The 21,257-nt window shown below is 46.0% G+C and overlaps 1 protein-coding gene across 2 annotated transcripts; it reads left to right on the top strand.

The window, feature by feature from the left end:
* The first annotated feature begins 1,609 nt into the window (after positions 1–1,609).
* Positions 1,610–18,175, top strand: SKA1 (spindle and kinetochore associated complex subunit 1). Of its 2 annotated transcripts, none has more exons than XM_081213210.1 (7): positions 1,610–1,748; positions 3,663–3,758; positions 5,427–5,551; positions 9,504–9,595; positions 10,967–11,104; positions 16,511–16,680; positions 17,618–18,175. In XM_081213210.1, the coding sequence occupies exons 1-7, from the start codon at positions 1,709–1,711 to the stop codon at positions 17,764–17,766; spliced, it is 810 nt and encodes a 269-aa protein (XP_081069336.1). In that variant the 5' UTR covers positions 1,610–1,708; the 3' UTR covers positions 17,767–18,175. The 2 variants fall into 2 exon arrangements, with proteins under 2 accessions (XP_081069336.1, XP_081069337.1); XM_081213211.1 differs by having other exon boundaries at positions 1,710–1,846.
* The last annotated feature ends 3,082 nt before the right edge of the window (positions 18,176–21,257 follow it).

The raw sequence follows: 21,257 nt of genomic DNA, 5'->3' as shown, positions 1-21,257 counted from the left end.
CAAAACAAAGACTCTTCCAACACTCCACTCTCCTGCTCAAATTTACCTTTCTAAATCTTGGAAGTTACTGTCTTTTTAAAACTCACCCTTTACAGGGTAGGCACTCCAGCTTAGTTCTTATTTCGTTGCTCTGGATCGTCTGCAAGGGGGGGGGGTGGGGACTTCCTTTTAGCACACCCCCCGGTCGTCTCAAATTCAAAAGGTAAAAGTTTTAAAGTTCAGTTCCAAATTACTCACGGGTTCTTTTTTCAGTCCGAATTTCAAGGAAGGAAGTCAGCGCTCTCCAGTTATGGCTCGCGGCTTCGCTCAGCGGCGGTAGCGGTCGACTCTCAGTGCCACGCCGTCCCCTGTATCCCCTCCGTAGCCTTTAAAAAGGCTCATTGCGAATCAGGGGGGGCGCTTAAGGCACCCGCCGAGTCTTCAGTCCGCAGGCTTCCGCGCCTGCGGTTTTTAAGGGTCCCCGTGTCGCCGGCACGGCAAAGACCCATCCACCGCTGAGCCGATTCCCTCCGGAGCTCGGAGGGAATCCGCCATTTCCCGATCGCGCCAACCCGGAAGTCCCACTTAAGTCAGTGTTTCTCAACCTTTTTTGGACTCGCCCGCCTCCCTCCAGGCAACATCTCGCGGCACACCAGACAACATCTCGCGGCACACTAGTGTGCCGCGGAACAGTGGTTGGGAAACACTGGAGTAGCCAATGGATAGAGGGACCTCACTCTGAAACCCATAGATTTACCATGTAGATGAACAGCAAAGGTTATTTGAGATGGGACTTCCTGATGGCTTTTGACTCATTATATATATATATATAGTCTCTATTGCTGCTATAATAATAGGGAATTAATTCAGGTCTTTTCAACAGTCGCAATGTGAAACCCTCTCCCGCACCTCCAAACTCAGCCCTAAGAACAAATAAATAGGCTCAGAGGCATGAAAGGTCGAAGCAGCGGCAGAAACCGGGCTGGAGACGTCAGTGACACGTTCGAGATACTTGATGCGATAGAAATAATAGCAAGCCTGTACAAATGAAAACGCCGTTCACACGGATATCGCTTATTTTTCGAGCTGCAGTTCACTGAGTTCCTGAGGCTCTGTAACGAGCTCCTATTTATAAAATAATTCCAACGCAAATGAAAAGCAAAACAAATAGAAAAGCAACGTTGCGCAGCCAAGTAGTCCTACTTTAAAAAATTAAAATACTAAAATGGATTAAAATCGCCTCGACTTTCTAAGGCTTGTTTTTCGCAGACGCCGCTGGGTCGCTAAACGGCCGAGTTCTCCAACAAAGCATGCAAATGACTAAAGGCGGGCATAAAACGCCCTGGTGGAAGCCGATTTAAATAATAACCGTTTTCCTGTTATGTGTCTTTATGTGGCAGAGCACCTGTGAAGCTGGATTGCTGTTTAAATTAAAAAAGAAAAATACACATGCCAATCAGAACCGTGTGCGACTCTACACTTCTTATCTCTATGCAATGCGTCGCTCTACCATAAGCTTCCTTAATGTGTCGCTCTAGCCTTACTTGTTTCCTTAAGCTCTATGGCGGAAAAAGCCCCCCCCATTCGCCAGCGACACCTGTCCGCGAGACTTTACTTGTTCTCGCGATAGGCGTGGTGCGTCCAGCTGATTGCGCGGGTCGTTTGAATCCAGAGAGCCTCTAGCGGCGCTGCGGGAAGGAGGGTCGTCGCCTCTGCTGCTGGCCTGGATATGGAGGGCAAGGAGGAGGCACCCCTGGAGCTCAGTGACGGTGAGGCAGCGGCTTAATGCGGGCAAAGGGGCCGGAGCTCAGTGGTAGGGCTGCTTTGCGTGCAGGATAGTCTTAGGTTCGAGCCCCAGCACCTTCAGGTAGGGCGGGGAGAATACATGGGTCCTTCCCGGAGGCCTGTTGCAAAAGAACACATGCTTTACTTTATTTTGGATTGTTGTTGTTTAGTCGTTTCCGACTCTTCGTGACCCCATGGACCAGAGCATGCCAGGCACTCCTGTCTTCCACTGCCTCCCGCAGTTTGGTCAAACTCATGCTGGTAGCTTCGAGAACACTGTCCAACCATCTCGTCCTCTGTTGTCCCCTTCTCCTTGTGCCCTCCATCTTTCCCAACATCAGGGTCTTTTCCAGGGCGTCTTCTCTTCCCATGAGGTGGCCAAAGTATTGGAGCCTCAGCTTCAGGATCTGTCCTTCCAGTGAGCACTCAGGGCTGATTTCCCTCAGAATGGAGACGTTTGATCTTCTTGCAGTCCATGGGACTCTCAAGAGTCTCCTCCAGCACCATAATTCAAAAGCATCGATTCCTAGGCGATCAGCTTCTTTATGGTCCAGCTCTCACTTCCAGACATCACGACTGGGAAAACCATAGCTATTACTATACGGACCTTTGTTGGCAAGGTGATGTACAATACGATAATCTTTATTGTCATTGTCCCATACAGAACAACGAAATTGAAAAAATCTACATCAGACATTCAAAAACCAACAAGCCAGCTATCCCAGGCTGGTTAGCCCCCTAAAAACTCTGATACCACATAATTAAATACAGTATGCTCACATAAGGACTACCTTACACTGCGTTTAAAACCAAAATCGCATTTGGATAGAAACTGTTTCTCAGGCGGCTAATCCTAGCCTTTATAACCCTGTACCTTCTTCCAGAAGGCAGAAGCTGAAATAGATCATTTCCAGGGTGCGCACTATCCTGCACTATCTCTGCAGCTTTCTTATGGCACCTGGAAGCATAGCTTTGATCCAAGGTGGGATAAAAAATTATCCAGCGCTTGTTTGGAAACAACAACAACCCACCCTTCAAAATCGATTGCAAAAAAACAAAATCAAGACAAATTCACAGCATGCAGGAGCTAAATCGCTCAACTTTTCTAAGCACCTGCGTTAGGCCTGTCTGAACAGGAATGTTTTTGGCAGGCGCTGAAAAGGGTATGACAAAGGATCATCATCTGCTTAGTCCTGTAATAGACAGTACTAGTAACACTATTAAAAAAGAGGAGAGCAGCAGGTTTCTCCCGCCACCCCTGCTAGCCAAGAGGACCTGGGAAGGCTGAATAACTTCACCAAGAACGTGATCAGAATAAGTTACCTTATGCCAAGTCAATCCATCTAGCTCATATAGCCCACACTGGTTGGCAGCCCCCTTTGGGTTTTCAGTCAGGGAGCCTTTCCCAGTTCTTGCCAAGGGATGCCAGAGGTTCAGTTTGGGAACCTTTTGCATGCAAGGCATAGTGCCCTAACCACTGAGCCCAAATAATGGTACAGTGGTACTTCGGGTTAAGAACTTAATTCGTTCTGGAGGTCTGTTCTTAACATGAAACTGTTCTTAACCTGAGGTACCACTTTAGCTAATGGGGCCTCCTGCTGCCGCCGCACGATTTCTGTTCTCATCCTGAAGCAAAGTTCTTAACCTGAGGTACTATTTCTGTGTTAGCGGAGTCTGTAACCTGAAGCGTCTGTAATCCAAGGTACCACTGTATTATAATGCTTTAATTTAGGGAATGCAGTCAAGTTGTTTCTGATAACATGCTGATTTGCTTTAATGTTGTGTACCTTACAAGAAAGGTAGGGGGAGAATTGTCCTGCCCCCCCCCCCCCCCCGAATAAAAACTGCTAGCTGTTGTGGCCTTTAGAATTAACTATTACTCTTTTTTGTTGTTTCAGAAAAATATAATTTGACTTCAGATTTTAACGACTTGTGTTCTCACATGAACACAAAGATTTCAAATATCAAAAAGTCACTTCAGCTGAGAAAAATAGGTAAGGTGGTTTAATGTTTCCTGGGCATAGGGGTTGATGGGCTGAGTTTGTGAGATGGATTCAGCAAAAGATGTACGAAAGTTTGAGATGCACGTGAGAGACATACTAACCCTCCTGAGCTGGACCAAGTCCCTTTCAAGCCTGGCATCCTCTAGGTTGGAACAATTGTTGTTTTTTGTATAAACACATGGAATGTGGTTTGCCAATTACATGGCTACGAAGTGAGCAGGGATGTTTCATGCCTGCATAATTTTGAGAACATTTTCCAAAGTCAGTTTTTCGTCTGTGGTTGTTTCCTATTATTCTGTGCAGGAGTTCTCACCGACCCAACTGTTTGGTTTTACAAGCATGTTTTCTGTGTCCTATGCTCTTTCTTAGCAAGATACAAAAGGAAGAAAAACATGCAGCTGTGTCTCAAAGCCTTTAACAATAGAGGTTGTGCCCTTGATCGCTGCTGTGCCTGCCCCTCTCCTGTGCTGCTGGAGTGCACATTTAGCCAGGCAATTTGTGGCTTTTTGGGGTCGCCGCCGTCCTTTTTTTTTAAGAAGGAGGAAAAAAGAACTGTGTTGCTGGGTGCCATCTCCTCCACAGCAAGGCTGTCCTCCACTTCATTTTGTAGGATGTTTGTTGTAGCCATAAGGTTGCATACCAGTTTGATGCTTTCAGCAGAAAGGATACATATAAACAGGGTTTCTACTAGGATTTGGAGCAGCTTTGGAATTTGAAGGCTCTGTGCAGACATCCGCAAGACATCTGGTTGGCCACTGGAACAGATGAGGCCTCTGACCTGATTCAGAAGGGCTCTCCTTAGGTGTTTATGGCTGTTCTGAACCGACCTCCTATTGGTAGGCCATATGCCCACTTAAATATTTGCTAAACCAGGGGTCTGCAACCTTTAAGACAAAAAGAGCCACTTGGACCCGTTTCCGAAGGAAAAAAACTGGGAGCCGCAAAACTAACGCATGCATCGCCCCCATGCGACGTCACAGCCAGTACAGCGCCCGCCACAGTCGGGGCGCATAATGTGCCTCCTCCCCTCGCTAGTATCTGCCCTGGAGCCACGGCAAAGGTGTAAAAGAGCCACATGCGGCTCCAGAGCCGCGGGTTGCAGACCCCTGTGCTAAACTTTGAATAAGTTGTTAATTACTTAATTGTTAGCTTTATGCTGTAGGGATTTTTTAAATTTTGTTGTGGTTGTTTAACCGGTGTCGTGTTTACGCTATTTCTTTTTTGTGAACCACTTCGAGCACAATGTTTGTAAGGAAAATGCTGTATATATGCGGATCAAACTGATAAGAAGAAGCAACTTATAGATGTATTTGCCAGAGGCTGAAGTAAGGTTGGGGTACTCTTGGGAATCATAGCATTGTAGAGTTGGAGGGGGGGTCATCCGGTCTAACCCCCCCTGCAAGGCAGAAATCTCAGCTAAAGTATCCATGACAGACCTTCCAACCTCTGCTTAAAAACCTCCAAGGAAGGGGAGTCCACAACCTCCTGAGAGAAGGGTAGTTGTCGTGGTGTGTAATTTTAGGAGATGACAGAGCAGGAACGAAGGGTGTTTCTGGTGGTGACTAGTGGAAAGAGAAGTATGTATTTAACCTACAATGAATTTTCCTGTGGGAACTTCCTCTCTTTCCATGTCAGTGACTTGCCTTCCTTATTTGTCAGACCAGGAACCATCTTTGAAGACGGTGCTTAGCAAGATAATTCATGAGGTATCGCTTTTAAACAACATCCTCAATAAACTGGAGACAGAAGTCAACCATCAGGAGAACCAGCAGAGTCAACTCAAGGTAATCAATGCTTGAAGGGGACTTTTGTTTAAATGGGGGTATCTCTCCAGCGTTGTAAATGAGGATCCACTGGTGCTTATTTGAGATGTTTCCATGCTTGTGTAAATTAGTTTGCATAAACAAGGTGGGAAAACTTATCATATATATATATATATATATATATATATATATATATATATATATATATATATATTTATACACACACACACACATAATATTTCTGTTTTACAATTTAAAATACTCATTTAAACATCCATAAAATATCAAAGACTTCCCTTCTTCTTTTTCCATGGTTCATTTTGCATATCTTAAATCCCTGCATACTTTACATAAACTAAACCATTCAGTTTTTCATTATTACATCCATCACTGTTGAATTTATCTTAACGCTGCCAACGTTTTCAAGTGTACACAATCCCCCCCATATATTCAATAAACATTTTCCAATCTTCTCTAAATGTATATTCTTCTTGTTCTCTTATTCTATATGTTAGATCTGCAAGCTGCGCGTATTCTGCCAACTTAAGTTGCCATTCTTCTTTAGATGGGAACCTCGCTCATTTTCCATTTTTGGGCTAACGAAACACGGGCCACGGTAGTGGCATACATAAATAACCTTTTTTCCACACATGGGAGTTTCAGTCTGAATTATCCCCAACAAGGTGGGGAAACCTGTTGAGCTTTGGGAGGGGAGTATGTAAGGTGATGTGTGAGGAAGAGCAAGGACTCGGTGAACAGGGCTGAGGAGCTGGCTCTTTGAAGGCCCTGGGCACCTGTGGAGAGCAAAAGGCCCAGTAGCTTCAGGGACATGGCTCATGGCAGAGCATCTGTCCCAGATTCAAATCCTGGTGTCTCTAGGTGGGCCTAGGATATGTTCCCTGCCTGTAATCTTGGAGAGCTGCTGCCGGTCACTGCAGACCAGGGGTGGGGTGACCATTTTGGCCCAGGGACCCATATCTTTTTCTGGCCTCACCACTACAGGCAAACCTTGGCAGGTGGCTGGGCCAGCCCACCTGTCAAAGTCTGTTGCACAAAGCTTCCCAAGCAGAGCCAGTGTGGTGTAGTGGTTAAGAGCGGTAGTCTCGTAATCTGGTGAACTGGGTTCGCTTCCCTGCTTCTCCACATGCAGCTGCTGGGTGACCTTGGGCCAGTCACACTTCTCTGAAGTCTCTCAGCCCCACTCACCTCACAGAGTGTTTGTTGTGGGGGAGGAAGGGAAAGGAGATTGCTAGCCGCTTTGAGACTCCTTAGGGTAGTGATAAAGTGAGATATCAAATCCAAACTCTTCTTCTTCATCTAACAGCTTGTTTGTTGTGGGTGCTTGGGAACCACAGCACACAGAGCTTTGCTGCTCCCATAGTGCCAAGTGGTTTGCACCCAAACTGCTGCCCAAAAATGAGGGTTTTCTCCTTCATTTTAGCAGCGGTTTCAATGCAAGCTGCTTGGTGCAACTGAAGCAAGGCATTCTTCCACTCCACCCACTGAACTGATTAGCATCTTATTCTACCAGGGAGGCAGGGGATTGTTCGTAAAATGCTGGTGCCTGTTCATTTATTATTATATTTTTATTTTATAACCTGCCCTTCACCTTGAAATCCCAGGGTGGCTTACAGCAATTTAAAACGTTACTTAAAATTCTAGCATCCATTTTTCATTTCCTTCATAGCCCATCAGATACGATCAATTTAAATTATCTGATAGGCACTTGCCCTGCAAAGAGATGCTGTTGTGTGCTGTCAGTTGTGTTTTCTCTTTGTCTAAGATAAACACGCTTTCTTCACATTTGTTTAAAAATTAAACTGGGGAGGGGGAGGCTGCCCCAGCTAACTGGAAACAGGCACTGGAAAAACGAGCTGTGGTTCACAGGAGATTTAAACGACCAAGTGGCCCATGGATGGCTTTCCAATTTTATTTATTTTTTAGTAAGTGGGTAGTTTCATTTTTTTGTTTTTAAAAGCAGATAGTATTCTCTGTTAATGTGTGCAGCCAACAAAGCCGTTTCTAGGTCTGCATCTGTAGTCTTTAAAACGTTCCTGTGCCAAAGGATGTGCCCAGAAAGCTTTATGACTCTGAAGTGTGGTGCTTTGAACATTAAATATTATTGAGGTAATTTAGGATCTTTTTATCAAATTAGGCCTACCTAATGGTGCACTGAGCACCGTGATGTGAGGGCCAGATATGGCCCTCCACATCCCTTGAAACTCCCCCTCACAGGCTCTGATTTGTACCCCAGGTCCTTTTCCCTGGCTGGAATTCTTGCTTGCCTGGGTGGCGGATAGAGGAGCATGTAGAAACTAGGCTTAAAAGGTAAAATTTGCATGTGTGACTCCGCCCGCATTTTCCTCTGGCCCTGCCCACTGTTGTCACGTGGCCCTCGAAAGGTTGCCCTGATAGGAATGTGGCCCCCCAGGCTGAAAATAGTTTCCCACCTCCAGGTAAAGCTTTCCTCTTTTAGCGCTGGGTACATCAACCCTATGCGTGGGTTGATACATGCAAGCACAGCAGGCTGAAATGATATGAGGATTTATCTTCCCTTGTACGAGCTTTCTTTAGAAAGCTTGCTTTTGAATTTGAGGCTGCAAAAAGAGCTAATCAGAGAGAGAATCCACTCCAGAGCCACTCAAAAGGCATATGGGAATCATTCAGAGTCTTTCACTTGCGGCGTGGTTAAATTAATTTAAAGCACGAGTCGCAAGGATATTTCACTAAACTTGGCCTTAGCCCTCCACAAGATCGTGTTTCCGAACTATGCCGTCGGAATACTGATAATCGCAGAAGATTCTTGGTGTTCTCTCAAATCTGAGGTGGTGCATATGAAAGCAGAATACCTCAGGGGACAGCGAACCCTAGATTTTGAATTGCCTGCTGTATAAGGATCCGAGAAAGGGGATTTCTCATGAGACTGTGTTTAGACATTTTTCCAGGATGACAGATCTTGACAGGATTATTTGCTGCTCAGTGGTAACCGAAAAGACAGATGTTTGCGAAATGTGTTGCCACGTTGAGGTGTTCGCTTGGAGGGGGGGGGTTGCTTGAAAGATGCAAAGTTGTTCAATCTGTGGTCTAGCTCGTGTTATACATCTTTTGCTTGTTGAACCCAGCCTCACAGGGATTACATTTCCCCTCTTTGTTTAATGACCTGTATTGTTGTTGTTGTTTAGTCATTTAGTCGTGTCCGACTCTTCGTGACCCCCTGGACCAGAGCATGCCAGGCACTCCTGTCTTCCACTGCCTCCCACAGTTTGGTCAAACTCATGCTGGTAGCTTCGAGAACACTATCCAACCATCTCGTCCTCTGTCGTCCCCTTCTCCTTGTGCCCTCCATCTTTCCCAACATCAGGGTCTTTTCCAGGGAGTCTTCTCTTCTCATGAGGTGGCCAAAGTATTGGAGCCTCAGCTTCAGGATCTGTCCTTCCAGTGAACACTCAGGGCTGATTTCCTTAAGAATGGATAGGTTTGTTCTTCTTGCAGTCCATGGGACTCTCAAGAGTCTCCTCCAGCACCATAATTCAAAAGCAATGACCTGTATTACCATATTCATTAAAGCTGCGTGACCAGCCTGATATTTTACAAATAAGTTTTAATAACATGCAAAAATATTTAAATCATTAAAAATAATGAGAACCCTAGAACAGTGGTCTCTCGGGTTGCAAACGTGATCCATGCAGGATGCACGTTCGCAACCTGCATCTGTGCACGCACGGGTTACGATTTGGCGCTTATGCGCAAAGCACGATTTATTGCTCCTGTGCATGTGCGACCGCCGAAACCTGGAAGTAACCCGTTCCGGTACTTCCAGGTTTCGGCGGTCCGCAACCCAAAAAAACGCAACCTGAAGCATCTGTAACCCGAGGTATGACTGTAATTGAGGCTCATGAGGGGTCAGGGTTCCCTTTTCATAAAAGCAGAAAAACAAACAAACCTGTTCCTCTTGACATCCATCAAACTCCAGGAGCTCCAGGAAACGATTGAGAGTTACTACAATGAAGCTCAGCATCTTGAGGAAAACATGCCTATTCACCTGCCCAGAGGAATCCCAAGCAGGTAGGTTTCCTGCCCCCAAGGCAGGTTTTGCAGTTCTTTAAGCAGAGGCCATCAATACTTTGGGATTCAGCCGTGTGGTCTTCCAGCGATGCTCAGAATTAATGGTCGAAGCAGACATTTTATGAGATACTTGACAGCAGCCCCCAAAGCAGTTAGAAACAGGAAAAGAAAAATCCTCCATCACTCAGAGACTAGTTAAGGATTTAGGATGTAACATACATATATGATTAAAATCACAAATTTAGTTAGAGAAGGTAGATGAGGGCAGAACAGCTTTGTTGAAAAGCAGCCTCTCTGTTTTTGTTACATACCGAATAAGTTCTGGGGTAAAATACAGTTTATTGGAAATTTTGTGAAACCGAAGAGATTATAACCCATCTGAAAAACTATTGATGTGTTCAGAAATAAAGTATGATATCAAAAGGATGTTCCTATTGGTTGAACTGGTTTTTAATGTGACTTCATGTATTAGTAGTAAAAAGGGTTGCTAGATGAATTGCCTCTTACTTTTGCAAATTTTAATATACCCAAACCATCCTAGAGTGTATCTTAGACCTAGGCATGAGAACATGACTTTTCTTCATTCATACAATTTGTGCAGTTCTTTGGCTTCAAAATAGAAATTCTCGAGATGAACACCTGAGGGTAGGGTTTATTATGTTAGGGCATGGACTCAAAGATGCACAGCCAACTCCCGCAGCCAAGCTGGTGCCAAACGCGTTGCTCTGCTTTCCTTTGGGTCACACCAGTGAGGCTGGTCTTGCCGTCTGAGCAGCCCAGGACCTCCCTATGCACTGCTCTCTGCAGCCACAGCAGACGCTGCGATTCTGTGGGCTTGACTTCACCCACGGAGGCGCACACCATTGTCTTTTGAGACAGATGGATGCCACCCAGCTAGCCACATCTGCAAGGCACCCTGATCTAAACCACGGTTAAGCATCAAATCTTGCTGAGCTAACCATGGTTAAGGGAGGTTTTCCCAGCGCTCTGCCAAGTGCCGCTACGTACCCTCTGGACTCGGTTTGGCAGCCAAAAAACATTATTTTGTTGTGGCATCAGAATCAGATGGGTGCTATCCCTGGATCAGCTTTCTGTTGTTCATTTTAGTGTTTTCTTAGGCCACTGGCACTTTATTCTGTATTTCCCCCTCCCCATCTCTCTCTCAAAAAAATCACGTCTTGAACAGCTCTGCCATGAAAAATTGGCAGGAGGAAAGGAAGCAGCGCATTTTGTTGTATCTGCCGCCTCCGTCAGGGTAGATGAACTATAACTTATCTGAAGTGGCAAAGAGAGGGAACTTGTCAAGGGTGCTTGTAGCTTCCTGCGTGATAAGCTTTCCGTTGTCGGCTCTGCCTCCCACTTCCTCTGTAGCACCCAGGGCATCACGGTGAAGGATGAAGCACAGTGCAAAGATGCTGAGGCTGCCGGTGGGAAGAAGCCAGCGAAAGAGCCCAGATGCATCAAACAAGCAGCCTTGTTAACGGAAGAGGAGTTTGAAAGCATTCCTGCGTAAGTAAGCAGTCCCCACCCTTACCTGGAGAAAAGAGTAGCCATGTTTTACCTGCATTTCCCTGTCAGAGAAAAAGGGACGTGGTGGCGCTGTGGTCTAAACCACAGGTCGGCGGTTTGAATCACCGTGATGGGGCGAGCTCAGTGTGGTGTAGTGGTTAAGAGTGGTAGTCTCATAATCTGGTGAACCGGGGTTCGCGTCTCCGCTCCTCCACATGCAGCTGCTGGGTGACCTTGGGCCAGTCACACTTCTCTGAAGTCTCTCAGCCCCACTCACCTCACAGAGTGTTTGTTGTGGGGGAGGAAGGGAAAGGAGATTGTGAGCCGCTTTGAGACTCCTTAAAGGGAGTGAAAGGCGGGATATCAAATCCAAACTCCTTTTCATTGCTGGTCCCTGCTCCTGCCAACCTAGCAGTTTGAAAGCACGTCAAAGTGCAAGTAGATAAATAGGTACCACTCCAGCGGGAAGGTAAATGGCGTTTCCGTGCGCTGCTCTGGTTCACCAGAAGCGGCTTAGTCATGCTGGCCACATGACCCGGAAGCTGTACGCCGGTTCCCTCGGCCAGTAAAGCGAGATGAGCGCCGCAACCCCAGTGTCAGCCACGACTGGACCTAACGGTCAGGGGTCCCTTTACCTTTTTTACCTGCCAGAGAGTAGCGGTTGCCAACCTTTTCAGGCCTGTGGGCACATTTGGGTTTCTGAAGGAGCACCCCATCTGCTGGTCGTCGTCCCCCCCGCCCCTTGGATCTGTCCATCTCCCAAGAGACAGAAAGTCTGTGCCCACAGATGTTGCTTTTCCATGGGATCTGGGTAAAGCACGGAGCGTCACTCTTCCAACGTCTTCCTTTAGCACTACGGGGGAGAAAATCTTAACTACCCTTGCCTCCTCAGGACAAAGGGAGCAGTGATCCATAAGTGGATTACAAGTGTGTGTAAAAAAAATAATTAAAAAAAATCGGAAAATCACAAATTCGTTGCATATATGTATAGTGCTGATATCACCAGTGTCACAGGTTTGATCCCTGTATGGCACAGCTGCATATTCCTGCTTTGCAGGGGGTTTGGACTGGGTCCCCATTCCAACTCTACAATTTTATGACTATATGCAACGTAATCGGCAGCTGAACTCCTTTTTGTCTTTGGCTTTCTGTCTGGTGGCTCTTGGTTTTGTAACCTGAGCAGATGCTTCTCATAAAAGCGGTCCTAATTTATTCCGCATCTTCTGTGGCGTAATACCGAGCTGAATGAAAAGTTAATGCAGTCGAGCTCCAGGGTCCTCTGTGTAATGAACAAATTGCACGGCGGCGTCTGACTCATCAGGACGAGGCAATTAATGAGACAGAATTAATCACAGCTCCCGTTTCAGAAAGTGCTGCTCCTTCTACCTCCCCCCCAACCCCATTGCCCTCTTCTCTTTTCATTTAGCAGGAATCATCCTCGTTTCTTCTGGTGCAGCCAAGTCAAGGACAGTGGAGCGTTAGATGCCTTCATGTCTCCCATGATTGCCGTTGCAATTTGCTGTGGCACATTCCAGGCTCCCTGGCATTCCCTTCCCTCCGTTTCTGTCTGTCTTTGGGGGGTGGGGTTCAGGTAGCCCCCCATCACTGCACATTCAAAGAACACATGAGGGGGGGTTGAAAGGCCGCTTGAGCCCCCCGCTGTTGACATCCTCTCACCATTTATGGGTATGAGAAGTGGATCTGCAGACTTATGTATTATTGGATTCCTTTCCCCTTCTTTACCATGTGCTCCCAGGGCAGCTTACAACAATATAAAAAAGACAGTATTAAAACCAATTAAATACAATTACAATCTGAAAAATTAGGCAGGGTTTGTGTGTGTGTGTGTCTATCTATATTGTCCTTGTTGATGGTATGTTGTCATCTGGCTGTCTCGGGAGATAATGGAAGAGTGTGCCTTTGGGGGTGAAGTCAACCTGGAGAGTTACAGCGCCTGCTGTGGCTGTAGAGACCAATATAGGGGAGACATGTTTTGTTGCAGCTGGGGCAGGTGAAGGCTTCCAGTTTTGCTGTTGAAGGTGCGCATGGAGTTTCTTCTTTCTGTACTCTTACCGGCGGTCATTCTTCCACCGTTCACTGCTGTGGATGCATGACCTGGGTAAAAGCGTAAGATTGGCACAGCCCCTCCATTGGAAGATTTTTAAAAAAGTTTTTTAAAATTTATTTATTTAATTTCTATACAGCCCTTTTATCCAAGGATCACAGGGTGGTGTATAAAAAACAAAAGAATGCACACATAGTAACAAACGAAAACAATAAACCCACCCCTCCTATTTAAAAGGCCATAGATGTCTAATTAGCCAAAGGCCTGGGAGAATAGGAATGTTTTTGTCTAAAGATATGTAACGAAGGCGCCAGGCAAGCCTCCCTAGGGAGAGCATTTCACAAGCAAGGAGGCAACCCAGAAAAGCCCCGTTCCCGTGTCACCACCTCCCAGATCTCACATGGAGAAGGCATTCGAAGAAGGGCCTTGGTTGATGGTAGTAGGGTATTGCAGTCCTGAGCCGCTTAAGGCTTTATAGGTCAAAACCAGCACTTTGTTGTTGTTTTTTAAATGATATTTATTAAGGTTTCAAAGAAAAGAATTCCATGAATTAAAGAAAAGAAGAAAAAGAAAGACAAGAGTAAAAATAAAAGAAAAAGGAGAAAATATAAATAAATAAATAAATAAACAAACAAACACTTAAAAAAATACATCAGTCTTTCCATACCTTACATTCATTTCCTTGTTTCCCTGACCTCCTCACACCTCCCTTTTTTGTATTCCAATTCAGTTAGTTAATTCAGCAATTTCTTTCCCTCTTTGTTTTTATCTCAGTCCTTTAACATAATATATTATAACTTTGGATTCTCACCTGTTAACAATCCATTTTTACATACACCTTTATAACATTGCTGCTTAAACCACTTAACTTCATTCTGACATCATTCTAGCATTCATTAATTTTGCAATATTTCTGTAAATAGTCTTTAAATTTCTTCCAATCTTCTTCCACCGACTCTTCTCCCGGTCTCGGATTCTGCCAGTCATTTCCGCCAATTCCATGTAGTCCGTCACCTTCATCTGCCATTCTTCCAGAGTGGGTCAAAACCAGCACTTTGAACTGGACCCGGAAACTAATTGGCAGCCAGTGCAATTGGCGTTTTATGCTGAAACCATCTTGCCTCCGTAAGCAACCTGGCTGCTGAATTCTGCACCAGCTGAAGTTTCCAAACCGTCTTCAGAGGCAGCCCATGTATAATGTGTTGCAGTAATCTAACCTTGGCTTACCCCTATGGAGTAACATTTCTATGGCCCTTCTTGAAGTTAGCCGTGTTCAGACTGCCTTCTAAGCCCAGGGGTGCACAGAAGCCTCAGTGACAATTCACTATTTTGAGGAGAAGTGAACAACTGAGCCAAGGTGTCCTATTTGTGTATGTTTCTTTGGGGCGAGGGATGGGGGAGATTGGTCTTGAAGAACGATTTGTTTTCCCTACACAAAGGCCAAAATTGGGAAGAACCCCCTTTCTGCCGCCCAAAATTTTCTCACCCTCTTCATATTTCTAATGTGGGGTCTCCTTGCTTCCAAGAGAGAGAATCTGCGTTTGTTCTTTAGTTGTATGACTTTCTCTTTTGAAATTTGAAGTAAATCTCGCTCTCCTGTCCTGTGTACAATTCCCTGGAGAGCAATATTGCGTTTACAGGACTCTGTTAAAACTTGGACCTTATTAGCTATTTAACACACATCCATTTTTACTGTCCTTATTATGTGTTAGACCTCCATGTTTCTAGCCACAATCAAGAGCTTAATATACCCTGCTAAACTGCACAGAATATATCACCTCCCTCTTAAAGTTTTTAGCACCTGCTTTTTCAGTAATCTTTATTTTTCATCTTCTCCCACTTCTTTTAGCCTGAGTACATGTGTGCTTTCCCTTCCTTGCCTTGGGCATGTCTTGGTCTCTCGCGTTCTCATATATCAACTCACAAGTTTTTGCCCTCTGCGTGGGTGGGTGGAGCTTTTCTCATCTATTAGCTTGCTGTCCTTATACTTTAGCGATGCTTGAAATGTGAGGTTCCCCCGTCTTGAGTTTTCACCAGGCAGCTGCCGGCCAGTCTCCTTTTGATTAAATGCCAGAGCTGAGAAAGGAGAACATGGGGAAGGGAGAGCAAAATAATATGGAGATCTGGTTTAACATACTGTATTGTTCGCTCTATAAGACGCACCAGACCACAAGACGCACCTAGTTTTTGGAGGAGGAAAACAAGGAAAAAAATATTCTGAATCTCAGAAGCCAGAACAGCTTCTGCACAGTGAAAGCAGCAATCCCTCTTGCTGTTCTGGCTTCTGGGATAGCTGCGCGGCCTGCATTCGCTCCATAAGACGCACACACATTTCCCCTTACTTTTTAGGAGAAAAAGTGAGTTTTATAGAGCAAAAAATACGGTACTTTGCACGTGACTTGATTCTCTGGGACACAGGAATAGACTTTCTGGTTCCTAGGGCAAGCTGCTTTCTGTGCCTATAGATGGATGCACACGCACCTATGTATGCAACCTGGACACCTGTTTTCGGGGGTCTTGAGCATTGGGCAGGTCACACTTAGACCAGTGACCAGTCAAGAGACCAAGGCCCTGTCTGCACTATCCCTTTAGAAGTAGTGTCATACCACTTCAAACAGTATTGGCTTCCCTCAAAGAATCTTGGGGACTGTATTTTTTAAAATGTGCTGAGAGCTCGGCTTTCAGGACCTCCAGGTAGGTCTGGGAGAGACCCCTGCACAAAACCCTGGAGAGCTGCTGTCAATCAGTGTAGACAGAACTAGGCTAGGTGGACCCATTCGTCTCACTTGGGCAGCTTCCAGCGTTCCTGAAACTGAATCACACACAGAGACTTAATCTTGGAAACGCTTGTAGGATCATCTGCCTTGGGGAGGGATGTACCTGGAAGAAGAGGGGGAAAGTACCCAGGTGTGGGGCAGATCTAAGCTCATGCATACTTCTTGGGTGAAAGCTTTTCTACTGCAGGTGTGCTGTCCGCTAATACAGAGCTGTGTTCACATATCTTTTGGGTCTTAGAGGGGTCTAACAATGACCATAGAGTTTTAAGCAATGTTTCCCCCCCCCCTTCAGCATGCTAAAATATTACTAAATGCTGCTTCAGGCAGAGGCGCAACCTTCCCTTTGCCACTGATCCAGGTGAAGCAGCCTTGCAGCTTCACACCTGACCATTGCTGCAGGTGTGCGTGCTTGCATTTTTGATAATGCGGGTTCCGTAACCGAACGTGTGATCTCCCGTTACGAATTTGCCCTGAGAAAGGTGGGGGCTCTGCAAGTTTGGGCATAATTCTTCTTGTTTTGTGATGTGCCGGGTAAGGGGAACCTGTTTCCTTCCTTCCCCACAGGTACATGCGAGGCCGCCTGACGTACAACCAAGTCAATGCAGTCCTTCAGGAAATCAACAAGGCCGTGGTTAGCAAGTACAAGATCATGCACCAGTCCCCTAAGACAATGTCCGGCGCTGTGAGGAACCTCTTCTTCAGATTCAAGGAAGAAGAAACGAAGAATACAAAAGGTAGCTTTCACTCCTGAGTACGTGTTTGAACCATAGGCTCAATCCCTGGCCTCCAGGTAGGTCTGGGAAAAGGACTCATGCCTGAAACCCTCAAGAGCTGCTGCCAGTCAGTGTAGGGGTGGGCTGACAGGCCAATCTTGGCTCATTGGGGGTCCATGTTGGCCTGTAAGACCATTTCTTCCCTAAACCACACCCGCCTGTTGATCAAGTGATCGGTGACATCAGCAATGGAATGGGGTTCATTCCTGCCAATTGCTGCTTTGCCAGAGAGTTGCCTGTGATAACTGCTGGTGAAGCAAACCCAGGATTGCCCCCTTCGCTCATCAGCTAGTGAGTGGAGCGTTCAGTCCCGCTGCCACCTGTCAGTCAACCTGATGTCATGTCAGATGATTGACAGCTGGGTGGGCCCATCCTGCATATTGGGGGCCAAATATCTATCACTGGTAGTTTCCTCCCCACCCCTTCCAAATTGAATGTTTGTTTTTAATTTTTGTAAACTACTCTGAGATTCATTTGGATTGGCAAGGGGTATAAAATACAGTCGCACCTTGGAAGTCGGACGGAATCCGTTCCAGAAGTCCGTTCAATTTCCAAAATGGTCGAAAACCAAAGTGTGGCTTCCGATTGGCTGCAGGAAGCTGCTGCAGCCAATCGGAAGCTGCGGAAGCCCCATCGGACGTTCGGCTTCCAAAAATAGTTCGCAAACCGGAACAGTGACTTCCGGGTTTGCAATGTTCGGGAACTAAGCTGTTTGACTTCCAAAGCACGACTGTACATATTTAAAAGATTTCTTACTCACCCTCCATCTCTGGGTGGGAACAACCGTACTTTTTTTAAAAAAAAAAAAGTAAAACCAATCCAAGGAAAAGTGGGACTGGAATTAAACGAAGGGTAAAGTACTCTGTACCAGGATGAAACACGAATTGTATCTCTGCAGGCCAGTTCTTCATCGTGGAGGCCGACGTGGAAGAATTTACACAGCTCAAGGCAGACAAGCGTTTCCACAGCATCCTGACCATTTTGCGACATTGCCAGAGGCTGCGAGAGATCCGTGGCTCGCGCCTGGTCCGTTACGCCATCTGCTGAGGTGGTGTCAGGGTGTTTGAGGCTTGTGGTGGGAGGTTCCCCTTGCCCCACTCCTCAGGACTGTGCCGCAAAACAAAATCCTTCCTTCGTTTAGAGTTTTACATGGCAAGGCTGTTTCTTTACTCCTCTTTCTTCCTACCCTCATTCATTATTGTTGGAGAAGGTGGGTTTCGTTTGCATCCGTAAGATACAGTATCTGTAATTTTCATCTTTTCTGCAAAGGTATGAAGCTATACATCCCACGAGTGCGATTCTCACCCACCCGGCTTTGGGGTTTCTATCTGTTGAGCTTGATCTGCATTTTATAGCAAAGCAGAGGGCAAATGGGTTGAACCAAGAACTGCCTCTAAACCATTGTTCAAAGCTTGAGATTTGGAATTGCTGAAATGCCAATAAAGAGTTGAAAGCACCGGGCGAGTCAGAATCCTTGCTAACTTTCTTCATCTTTGGGATGCTTCCTCAATTAAAAAGATAAAGGGACCTCTGACCATTAGGTCCAGTCGTGGCCGACTCTGGGGTTGCAGCACTCTTCTCGCTTTATTGGCCGAGTGAGCCGGCGTACAGCTTCCGGGTCATGTGGCCAGCATGACTAAGCCGCTTCTGGCAAACCAGAGCAGTGCATGGAAACGCCGTTTACCTTCCTGCCACAGTGGTACCTATTTATCTACTTGCACTTTGATGTGCTTTTGAACTGCTAGGTTGGCAGGAGCAGGGACCGAGCAACGGGAGCTCACCCCGTCGCGGGGATTCGAACTGCCGACCTTCTGATTGGCAAGCCCTAGGCTCAGTGGTTTAGACCACAGCACCACCCGCCTTCCATGCTTCCTCAATTACTACATCCCAAAGTGTAGGTGAACAAGCCATTGTTGGAGGTGTTCCACTGACCACAAAGCCTGGGTGTATGTTTTTGAGTAGAGTGTGATGGGAGGTCCCTCTGGCGGAGTCCCGTATTGAAGCATCGGCACACATCCGAAAGACACGCGCACGCTATAAGGAGAGTTAGCGAAAGCAGTTGTGTAGGAATTGTAGCATCAAGTATTTTATTATTTACAGCAAGAGAAACAAATAAAACATGGCATTCTGCGTGAACTCTTTCTCACACACTTCCTTCTCTCTAGCTTCCTAGCTGGACAGAGAACAAAGAGCAGAAGTTTATCAGCTTGACTTCCGCTTACGCACACAATCTTAAGAAATGAAAACATCCGATTGTGTGACCCTCTGCAATAGTGGCAGTGAAAATACTGACAGGGTGAACAGTAGGGCGTTCTGTTTATCAGGGGATCCCACCAGAACGGAGCTCACCTGGGTTTGTTGTTGTTGTTTAGTCGTGTCCGACTCTTCGTGACCCCATGGACCAGAGCATGCCAGGCACTCCTGTCTTCCACTGCCTCCCGCAGTTTGGTCAAACTCATGCTGGTAGCTTCGAGAACACTGTCCAACCATCTCATCCTCTGTTGTCCCTTTCTCCTTGTGCCCCTCAGTCTTTCCCAACATCAGGGTCTTTTCCAGGGAGTCTTTTCTTCTCATGAGGTGGCCAAAGTATTGGAGCCTCAGCTTCAGGATCTGTCCTTCCAGTGAGCACTCAGGGCTGATTTCCTTAAGAATGGATAGGTTTGTTCTTCTTGCAGTCCATGGGACTCTCAAGAGTCTCCTCCAGCACCATAATTCAAAAGCATCAATTCTTCGGCGATCAGCCTTCTTTATGGTCCAGCTCTCACTTCCATACATCACGACTGGGAAAACCATAGCTTTAACTATACGGACCTTTGTTGGCAAGGTGATGTCTCTGCTTTTTTGGTTGCTGCCATTCAGGAAAGATAGCAAACCGTAACCAGACCAAAAGAGGGCAGTAAGAGGCATGAAAATGTCCTATGAGCAAACGTTGGAGCTGTGTAGGCCTATGTTCATAAGTTCCACTTTTTATTCACACCTCCACGATACCACCTCTCATTTCCACCAAATCTTCCCTCAAAGTCCATCTTTGATGGGGCCACAATGATCATCTAGTCTCACCTGCAATGCAGGAATCTTTTGCCCAACATGGGGCTTGAACCCACAGCCCTGGGATTAAGAGTCCCATGCTCTACTGACTGAGCTATCATTAGGCAGTTGGACTTGTAACACTGCAAAGGTGCAAAAACACAAAGCACCTTGCCTGTATTTTTCTTACATGTAGAGATCATAAGACAACTGCCTAAATCTTATTAGCATTGGTGTGGCTTCGCTCTGTTTAACTGGTATTGATTTCCGTGATGTTCTCAACCTGCTTAATGCACTCTGGATTGCACCCAAATCTGAAGTCATTAAAAGTTTGCAAGAGTTCCAAGACACGTGTTTGAGAATATATGTTATTTTTAGCTATTTAAACCCCAGTTTATCCTCCTTAAGTATATCTCTGCCCAAGGTTTGTCCTGCAACCCGTTGGAAAGTCAGGTGGATTAACAATATTGCATCCTTAGCATTTTGTTTTCGAGGGAATAAGCTTGTTTGATCAGGATTTGGCCAGCTTGGTGGCTTTTGTTTTTCACTAATCCTTGCTAGGGACGCGGGTGGCGCTGTGGGTAAAACCTCAGCGCCTAGGACTTGCCGATCTCATGGTCGGCGGTTCGAATCCCCGCGGCGGGGTGAGCTCCCGTCGTTCGGTCCCAGCTCCTGCCCACCTAGCAGTTCGAAAGCACTCTTAAGTGCAAGTAGATAAATAGGTACCGCTTTATAGCGGGAAGGTAAACGGCGTTTCTGTGTGCTGCTCTGGTGCCGGTTCGCCAGAGCAGCTTCGTCACGCTGGCCGCGTGACCCGGAAGTGTCTGCGGACAGCGCTGGCTCCCGGCCTCTAGAGTGAGATGAGCGCACAACCCTAGAGTCTGTCAAGACTGGCCCGTACGGGAAGGGGTACCTTTACCTTTTAATCCTTGCTTAAAAGGTTATGGAATGCAGATGGTTTTTATAATGGGTGTGCCCGTTATAACGGTTTGGATGAATTAACCAGTGTTTAAATTATATGGAAGGTATTTTCAGGCCGATCAAAATTCTCTTTTTTTAAAAAAATAATTTTTATTAAGTTTCATATTACCAAATTAAACACATCAAACAATTAATCCAAATTATATCAATACATATCATGTAATCCAATTGTTTTCCAAATTATAAATTTTTGTGGGGGGTACCCATGCTTCTTGATCGGCAGGAGTCCAATCCTCGAATATTTGTGCTGCTTTCATCTTAAGAATGATATTTCCAGGCCCCTCTTCTCAATCCTTGTCGTTACTCATTTTCCTTTTCATTCACCTCCGAGTTGCTCCGCAAGTGGGTTGAAAAAAACAGTCTTATTTGTGTTTCTGTGTGGGCTTTGTATTGCTCTCTCATAAATCACTCTCATCCAATAGTCCAGGCATTTCTGCTCGAGCAAGCAATCGCCATTTTGTCGTTCCGATGAAATACAGTCTAAAAGCTCGCTCTTTAACTTTCCCGACCTGTTGCATCGTAAGTTAGTC

The sequence above is a fragment of the Podarcis bocagei genome, assembly GCF_964188305.1.
Source record: "Podarcis bocagei genome assembly, chromosome: 11".
Taxonomy (NCBI): Eukaryota; Metazoa; Chordata; class Lepidosauria; order Squamata; family Lacertidae; genus Podarcis; species Podarcis bocagei.
Note: the sequence above shows the minus strand (reverse complement) of the source record. Positions and strands in the feature narration are given on the sequence as shown.